The sequence below is a fragment of the Lissotriton helveticus genome, chromosome 7 (assembly GCF_964261635.1).
Source record: "Lissotriton helveticus chromosome 7, aLisHel1.1, whole genome shotgun sequence".
NCBI classification, from domain to species: Eukaryota; Metazoa; Chordata; class Amphibia; order Caudata; family Salamandridae; genus Lissotriton; species Lissotriton helveticus.
In genome coordinates this window covers 368,566,486-368,576,399 of record NC_136068.1, presented here as the reverse complement: position 1 = coordinate 368,576,399, position 9,914 = coordinate 368,566,486, and the positions used below count along the sequence as shown (strand labels likewise).

At 40.4% G+C, this 9,914-nt stretch overlaps 1 protein-coding gene across 1 annotated transcript in view; it reads right to left on the bottom strand.

Annotated features, from left to right (window-relative positions):
- Window positions 1–283: 283 nt before the first annotated feature.
- LOC144769096 (vomeronasal type-2 receptor 26-like) overlaps window positions 284–9,914 on the bottom strand; it is a 182,258-nt gene continuing 172,627 nt past the window's right edge. The window contains exon 3 of the mRNA XM_078653095.1: window positions 284–1,182. Within this exon, the coding sequence (XP_078509221.1) occupies window positions 284–1,182 (899 nt within the window). The remainder of the gene's footprint in view (window positions 1,183–9,914) is intronic.

Genomic DNA, 9,914 nt, shown 5'->3' with positions numbered 1-9,914 from the left:
ACAGAAACAAAAAATCATAAACACTACATCATTCTATTGTCACTAAATGGTTCCCTTCAAAATTTCTTATTGCACTTTTCATATGTTCTAGTGTTAGAATATGAAATGTCTGAAGCATAGTTACATCTGCAGATAGCAGTCCCCTCTTTGGCTTTTCTCACAAGCCAGAATAATTGGGGACTTCAAATAATAAGACTTCTTTAAATTCAGTGTCCATGTAAATTATTGTTACAGCCATATGTGGATGTGCACATTTTCATACATTTGTTTAGTTCCAGAGGGTTCATGTTTTGCCTTGTAGATGCTTTCTTGTGTTCATTTCAGGCTTCAGTATAATAATGTAGCACTTTGGAAAAAATATGCAGAAGAGTAATCCAGAGCTTGAGGCCAGTATGGCAAATATCTCTACTGAGACCATAAACTTCCCCTTAGTGCTCAGGTACGCTGGGATAAAGGATGTCCAGACACTGAGGAAGACCATCATGCTGAAGGTGATCAATTTTGTCTCATTAAAGGTGTCAGGCAACTTTCTTGCCTGAAAGGCAACTAGGAAGCTTAGACAGGCTAATAAACCCAGGAAGCCCAACATGCTGTAGAAGGCAGCCTGTGAGTTCTCATTACATTCGAGGATAATCTTTCCGATGGAGGATTTCATGTTCATTTCCACGAAAGGAGGGTACAGGCACAACCATGTTACACAAATAATAACCTGAAGAACAGAGCTCACTAGGACAATAAAAGTAGGCACTTGGAACCCAAACCATCCCCTGAATTTACTGTCTGGCATTGTGGCTTTAAAGGCAATCACAACTAATAGTGTTTTAGCAAGGATGCACCCTACACAAAAGGAAAATATCACTCCAAAGAACATTTGCCGAAAAAGGCAGCTCATCTTGACTGGTCGTCCAATAAATATCAAGGAGCACAGGAAGCAGAGCATGAGCGAGCAGAGGAGCATGTAGCTGAGAGAGCGGTTATTAGCTCGGACTATTGGGGTCTCTCTGTGTTTAATGAATATTGTCAGTACCGCAGCAGTGAGAAGAGACAACATAATAGCAATGGCTGCTAGGCCTGCTCCAAGGGGCTCATCAAAGGAGAGAAACTCCAGAATCTTTTTGATGCATTCATTTCTCTCAGCATTTGACCAGTGGTCTTCTGGACACTTATCACAGTTGATGGCATCTGTAAAAGAGATGAATTGAGCAAACAAAATTGAAGACCTTTCCAAACATTTTCATATGATATACATTTCCTTCATAAAAATATACCGCAATCCATCTCTAACATTCCTACTACACATTTTAACATACTCAATTTTTGCACTTCCTAATTCAAAGAATTTGCATCAAGACTTTATTAAGCAGTATCATGCTGCATGTAAAACAATCGCAGAGTGTGTACCTCGCTCCTCATCATTCTATCTATTCCTTTAGGATCTAAAGATGTATCTTCATACTATGTAATTAATACGTCTAGTAAGTTGGTAACATTGATTTGATGTAACTTTCAAATGTAAAACCAGGTTTGTTTGTTTTATGTTGGAACTTTGGCGCGTTTGTGAGGGGGAGTGGTCATTTGTTGTTGTATTGGCTATCATAGTAGATAGAGAAACATTCTAATGTGGATCACGATTAGTTGCAGTTTGTAGCAAAGATAGTGTTGTGACTGATTAACTCACTTCCAAGCTTTAAGGGGTATCCCCTGTTGCAGGCAGTTGTAACTCACCCATACGCCTGCCCAATAGATCGTCCAACTAGGCAGAGTTGCACCAATATCATTGGTAGGAAAGCGTAATCCAGAACTAGCTTGCAGGGGGAGTTTATCGTTTTCCTAAGGCACATATCTTGGGTGTGCCTAGAGCTCTGTTCAAGGGATGAAAGGTTCCACCATATTTGTTTGGATAGAATGGTGCACAGAGGGAACTTTTACAGTAAGGCACACAGAAAGTGTTTCAAAAGAGAGTAGGAGCACCCCTGAGAATGTTAACCCCATTGATTATGGAGAGGCTAGGATTTTTCTGAACCCAGAAGCTGGCAATGGGCATCATGGTTGCACCCTCTGTGCCCTCTTCAGAACACCTCTGGACCTGAGGAAGTCAGAAGAAGGACTGAACCCACTGTTGAACCTGTGGAGAGAAACCTCAAGGGCTGGACCTGCTCTCACTTTTAACCAGGACAGAAGAGTTGCTTCCAAGGACTAGTTGGTTACCCTCCTATTAAGTTCCGATAACACAAACGTGGCAAGAAGCCTTTATCTCAGATGAGTCCAGCTGACAAGTTCCAACTGGATTTGCCGTGGACCCTGCCGATGACTTTTGGGAAAGTGAATCCTAACCTCCAAGGGATGTCCAAAAGGATCCGGGCCCTTGGGCGGTGTTAAAGTGCACTCTTTTCACCTTTCAAATGACAAAACTGGGCACTTAGATACTTCTTCTGAACTTTTCTTTAAAAAAAACATAGGAGGCAACCAGAGCGCTGCCAGGCTGACAATGTTGAATTTTTGGTTAGTCTCAACTTGCTGGTTTGCACCACTGAAACAATCCTGACTTCCTGAAAAGTTCTAAGTCTGCACGTAGAGGACTTTACTGGGACAAATGGCAAGCAGCACCTCGACAATGACAACAACAATGCCTTCTTGGGAAGCGATTTCGAACTTTGCCCACTTTAAGCTTTCCCACCTTCCACATCGATAAGCTCAAACTTCCTGCTGGAGCCGACACTCGAACCAAGGACCTTTGGTTCAGCCAGCCAACAATCACCTCATATATCCAACCTGCAACGCCCCTTCCACCAACACTATTGCTACACTTTCTCACTGTAACTTATTTAAAAAAGTTACAAAAGATTGAATAAATAGCTACTATGAATACTCCTATTGTACAGCTATGCTTGCTATACATAGTGTAACCTACAGCAGCACTATATTTTGAGGCTCATTTGTACTCTACAGCATTTCTGTATCTTTTCGATATTCTACACTATCCATATTTAAAATAGCTGTCTATGAAAATTTTAGACAATAATATTGGCCTGCACTTTCATCAACTTCAGAATATCACTGCAAACATATTGCCACTGTAAACATACATAGGGAAGTATAGATTTACTATTCTTAATTCTTCTAACTCCACTCTCCTTGATGATATGTTAATATTCAATATGAAGGAGAAGATGTGACTGAAGGTCGATATTAAAAAAGTGTTTAAAGCTAATATGAATTAAAAAGTAAATAAAAATGTCTGGCTAATACAAGAAGATAACTTTTTGTGACGTGTCACATTAGCACTGGTTTTCCTACAGCAAGTACTCCTAATGCCACTACTTAGAAAGGCTCACAGAATATAATAGCCCAACACAGGAAGCACGTCTCTCTTTGGTTTCATGATTTAGGGGCCAGATATACAGAGCATTTTTATGTTTGCACACTCGAGTTCATTATTTGTGATCAAGGGGACAGTAAAGTTTTACTTACTCCTAAAATGGTATTACAACCCAATATCGATTTGATATTTTCAAGTGACATATAGCAAATCAGTATGACTATTAGCAATGTTTTGCAACTGAAATGCAGTTGTAAAGAATGACAACATATTGATTCTGGAGTTGAGGTGGTGAGCCATTTTCAAATTTAAAACAAATCTTAAAAAGTAAACATTTTCTCTGATGAAGAACCATTTACTTTAAGGAAAGCAGGCTGCTTAAAAAAGTTTACTTTATTAAAACCCTGTCGAAAATCAGGGGAACTCTGCCATGCTGATTCTCCTGGATCTTTCGGCAGCTTTGATACCATCTCTCATTCAACCCCAATCCAGGGATTTGGGTTGATCGGTGTCAGTGGCATAGTACTGAGATGGCTGAAAAACGTTCTGCTGGAACAAACCCACACAGTACAAGTGGACATCTTTAACTCCAGAACCATGGTCCTGGATAAAGGGGTTCTGCAGGGATCAATTTTAAGAGGGTAGCACCTTTTAAGTTCTACCCTCTTTAATATATATGTGGCTCCCCTGACTAAGGTTATCAGGTCATGCGGTGTTGATGCCATTTCATATGTTAATGACACCCAACTTGTCATCACTATGGGGCCAAATGCTTCCTGGAATTCGAGCAATTTTCTTCAGCTTAATTCCAGTTAAATAGAAATTCTACTCTTTGGGACGGCTGATGCAGTCTGGTCCATCGACTAATGACTGTCTGAATTAGGAACGACTCCTTCTCCCAATAGAATGGCTTAAAATCTAGGGGACAGATGTACGATGATTGCATTTAGCGATTTGCAAATTACGTGAAATTGCAACCCGCAATTTGCGACACACTCTTAGCAATGTACGACACTGACTCAGACACTGTTTGTGATTCCCATTGGGGTCACAAATTGTATGCCTCATCAATATTCATGAGCCAAGTAAAATTTGCAACTTCATTGGGAATGACCAGCACTTACATGGATGGTGGCCTGCTAGGGTAAGCAGACCACCATGTCTGTGACTGCTTTTCCAATAAAGCAGTTTAAAAAAAAAATGCAGCCCGTTTTCATTAATGCAAAACGGGATGCACTTTTCAGTTGAATTTTTTAAGGGCAGGCAGTGGTCACTGGGACCACTGCCCACTCTTAAAAGATATTTGCACACCCCCTGGGGACCCCTTCCCATTTGCGAGTGCCTTACCACCCTTTTGAGAAGGATGGTAAACTGCGAGTGTTTTACAGCTGCAATAGCAGTCCCAAAATAATCAGACTAGCTACTAGTCAGGGACGCCCCTTCCTAATAGAGAGTCACAAACCATATTTTTCAAGGTCGCTAATAGGTTAGTGACTCACAAAATAAGGTTTGTACAAGGGGCTGACCAATTTTGCAGTAGCAAACGGGCCAAATTTCTGTTTGCGACCACAAAAAACGGTTTTACCTCCTCTCCTAGATGTATTCTTAAATGACAACCTTTCCATGAAAGAGCATGTCAATTCAATCCCTGGCACATGTTTTTCTGTGCTGGGCATGCTCAGAAAAGCCTTTCATTATGCTACTTTGCAGACCAGGAAAACACTAGCCGAGGCACGGACAGTAAGACGGCTGCACTATGGGAATTTCCTCAAGGTTGTGCAGAATACGGCTGCACACCTTGTCTGCAACATTCCTCCTCGGTCTCCTTCTGAACCTTTATTACATTCCCGTCAATGGCTTCCTATAAAAAAGCGTGCCTTTTTCATACTTCTCTGTTTAGTTTTCAAATCTGTGTATGGGAATGGTCCGTGCTATCTGAAAAACAAGATGCAGTCATATGTCCTGCCTTGTCAACTTAGATCTAGTGAATTATTCATGTTTCGTCCTAGTTCTGTTCGTACAGCTAGGCGTGGGGTCTGCTCTTTCTTTCTTGACCCCCAAATACTGGAACCAGCTGCCCCTAAAGCTACGTTCTTGTCCAGACCTACCTTCAATTAGGAAATCTCTGAAAACATGGTTGTTTAATCTTTAATATATCATTGAACTGTGAGCTGTGAGGGCTGCTCAAGCACTGTGATATATATATATATTCACAGAAAAAACCATAGGTTATAGACCATATATAGTTAGGAATTAGCATTTACAAAACCTTGAAAATTCACTGAAAAAACCATAGGTTATAGACCATATATAGTTAGGAATTAGCATTTAGAAAACCTTATTTTACTCACACAAAACCATTGAAATTCCATATATAGTTAGTTGCACTAACTATATATCGCGCACCCGCAATCCACTGCTGATGATGTCACATATTACATCATTCATGACATGGTCAGTGACATCACTGATGACATCACTGATGACATCTCAAATGACATCACTGATGACATCACTGATGACATCTCAAATGACATCACTGATGACATCACTGATGACAACATCCAGTGACTGTATAATTCTGTAAAGTTAAAATATGTCTTACATATTGAACAATGAGTGGATGTATAAGTGTCTGGACGAAGGATTTAGTAGGTGCATGACTGAATGTATGAGTGACTGATTAAATGTGTCTCACTGAGTGCATGGGTTAGTGACTAAACTGTCTTAATTTGTGCATCATTATGTCTGTTGTTCTGTAAACTGCTGCATGTGTTGATCAGTAGCTATATGAGTAACTATATGGGTTATTGATTGATTGCCCAAGTACTTGTATGGGAGACTGAGTGTGTGTGTGGCTAGCTGGGAGGTGTGTGACTCTGTGCAGATCAATCTGTACTTGTATCAATGATTGTATAAGAAAGTAAGTATGTGTTAGTACATGTTTGAAAATGTAAGGTGCTCTATGTTTAACTGTATAGACAAGAAAATGGAAGTCTCATTGATTCTTTACAGGACTGACTAGGTGTGTAAGTAACTCCATGGATGAGTGGCAGACTGTGAGTGTCTGTATAGGTGTATGAGTGCATATGATAGTGTTGTAAAGATGAGTGATTGTATGTATGAATGATTGTATGGGTGAATGAGTGAAGGTGTGTGTAGACGTAGCAATCAGTGAGTGCGTATGTAGTAACTAGTATTGGTGTGTCAATGGTTTCAAAAATTATACTCTTTTTAACACTGGGTGAAACAGAGGTTATATTAAAATGTGAGGAGATGCATTGTATTGTCACATGAATGATATCATCAGTGATGTGGTCATTGATGTCAAATGAGATGTCATCAGTGATGTCATCAGTGATGTCATTTGAGATGTCATCAGTGATGTCATCAGTGATGTCACTGACCATGTCATGAATGATGTAATATGTGACATCATCAGCAGTGGATTGCGGGTGCGCGATATATAGTTAGTGCAACTAACTATATATGGAATTTCAATGGTTTTGTGTGAGTAAAATAAGGTTTTCTAAATGCTAATTCCTAACTATATATGGTCTATAACCTATGGTTTTTTCAGTGAATTTTCAAGGTTTTGTAAATGCTAATTCCTAACTATATATGGTCTATAACCTATGGTTTTTTTCTGTGAATTTCATTGGTTTTTTAACAGCTAATATCTGTAGCTGTAAAATGTATTCTTCTTTAAATCCAAAAATATATTTTATATGTTTATGAATAATTTTTTTTTAAAATATTTTTTTTTCTTCGTTCCCGCTTCGCGAATCGGGAAGCTTCCCGTTAGCTGACCTTGATGCCGCGAAATAGACCGCGAGCTGGTAAACGTTTCTTTACCGCAAGTGCCGCGTTAGAAAACAACATCGTGACGCCTCCCGTCCGCATGACGTTTCACGTTCTCGCGTGATACGTCATATGACGTGCTACGTTAGCGAACTGGTACGCGAAGCGAGTCGCAAAGCGCAGGTTTCTGGAAGCAAACCGGGAGGCCCTGCAAAGCGCTTAACGTAAACACAGCAAGTCATGTGACTTGGTAATAACACTTTTCATTGGTTCATTTCACTTTTGGTTTCCTAATGATGTAAGACTAGGTCATATAATCTAAAATGAACACTTTTGATTGGTTGAGAACTCTTGTTTTTCCCAAATGATGAAAATCCCTCCTTCTTTCCTCACTCTGACTTTCATCATTGTGAGAGAAAGACCCTTTGTGATCACTGAGCAATGGCTTCTTTAGTAGCTTCAGCTGGTGCTTCCCCACCACCTCCACCACATCCAAGGAAGAGTGGACCACCTGCTCAAGTTATAATTCAACAAGAAGAGGAAGAAGAGGAACAGGACGACGAGCACGAAGAGAGGCAGTTTTTGCCTGAGCAGCCCAGGACGTCTCACCGGAAAGAAAACTTCATTTGGCAATTTTTTTAAATTCCCAAAGGTCAGAAAAAAGTAAATGCAAGATACGTAACTTGCCTTATATGTCAAGATAGACTGTCCAGAGGAACCGAGAAAAAATACAGTTTCGGAAACTAAACAATGCATCGCCATATGACTAGGTGGCATCCTAACAACTACAGTGCTGCACAGTTTCGGAACGACCTAGATAATCTCCCTATTATGGCCAGAAGATCTGTTGTACCGGAAGTAACGGGACCAGAGGGCAGGGAGATGGTGCCAAATATACAAATGAGATTTGGTGAAGTAAAACACACCTGCGTATATTGCGATGGATTCATTTGCTACGGAGAAAGAAGCATCACTCTGATCAACAGAGCTATTGACTATCATATGCAAGTTTGTACGAAACGCCCAAAATAATAAATACTTTTTTTTTGTTTTGTTGCTCCTGTTGAGCCCTTTACAATGAATCGTTTTCATTGCCCCCTCCAAGAAAAACCCCAAAAAATATAAAACTGTTCAGAAAAATTCAAAAAAAGTAAAAAAATGTTCCGAAAAATAATAAAAAAAATATAAAACAACAAAAACAATAAAAAAAAAGTTCTTTTCAGAACTACCTCCCCGTTATTAAAAAATTGGTACAATATTTGGAACTGTGCCAACCTCTATTTCTCTTAGTTCGCTTCCCAGTTCGCTCGCCGGTACGCGAACCGGAAGCGAACCAAAAACAGTAAGTATAAGGGAAGGAAACAGACACTTATGTTAAAAGAAAGACAGCTATAGGGGAGTAAACTAGAGATACTATTACCCGTAATCCACTGCTGATGATGTCACATATTACATCATTCATGACATGCTCAGTGACATCATCAGCAGAGGATTGCGGGTTTTTTGGCAACGTGCCTTATCCACGGTTTAATAACGCTGCCTTTTGCTTTATATAAGTTTTCAAATTGTATGAAATATATACCAATAGGTCGTTATGAACCTTTAGGTAGTGCTTTTCTTCATGAGGTCTGGTCGCTTCCATACACATACAGATGTTTCAAAGATGATCAAGAAGTTTATCTGAATGGAGAGAAATGCACTGAGACGCCAGATCATTCACTAATGTGTAGGCACATACAGTTACACGGTTCATGCAACAAACACCGACCAAATATGGCTTGCGTGTTGCAAGGCACGCCAGTTCCTGCTATCATCCCCACGTTCAAGTTGTTGGCAAATGGTAGTTATTTGATGCTCAATAATGAAGATTGTTCTGAGTTAATTAAAAGTATTCCTTTTATCGTAACAGTAAGTGAACGGGTTATTTGCTGCAGAAATGTTCTATTTCCTCCCACACATGAACATAGGGAGTTTTCAATCTGGCCACAAATACCAACCTTGGGACAGATTTCAACGGCATGGCAAGAATAAGAGCTCTTTTGTCTCAGAGAGAGGTGGCCTTGAGTTCGGCCCGTGAAACTTTCGTGCTTCACATAGCGAACACCCGTACAGAGGTGCAACCCTTTTCAATTCAGATTTGCCTTTCAATTTCAGCAAGATGGTTCCGACTATCTTTAACGCATCCTCCACAAAGGCCCTGGCGCACTTTTTTAAAGTTGTTACCAGTGGTCTCGTGACTTCATTTGAGAAAATCTTTGGAGTCATCCCTGCTTCCTTTCATTCTATTTTCTCCACTCTGGTTCGTGGATTGGCATTTTTACTTGCATTACCAGCGGACGCTCTTGTGCTTTTTTACATTTTTAAATATGGATGTCCCTCCTATGCAACCTCCCACCCTGCAGCTGCTGACACTGTTCCGCAATCGCATGCTAGAATATTATGGCACAATGCCGTTGGCGATATTAAGCACGGCATATGGATTATCTTCTCGATTCTCCTACTTCACCTGTGTCCAGCCTGTATTTCACTGCCTGACCTGTGATTTCGATTGGGCCATTGATTTGTGTCTCTGCGGACCGGTTTCTCCTGACGTCGACTTTAATCAGCTGATGACTCCTATCATTACTCACGAGTTGGTTTGTCCTGGCGAAAGGATTATGGCTGTGGCATTGATGCATGGACTACTTGGTCCCTGGAATTTACTGGCGGCAGCACAGTCTTTCTTGGAACAGAGCTTTCTTGAAAACCCACCGAGCTGTCCTCTGATGGTGATAGAGGATCCGGTGCTGGGAGA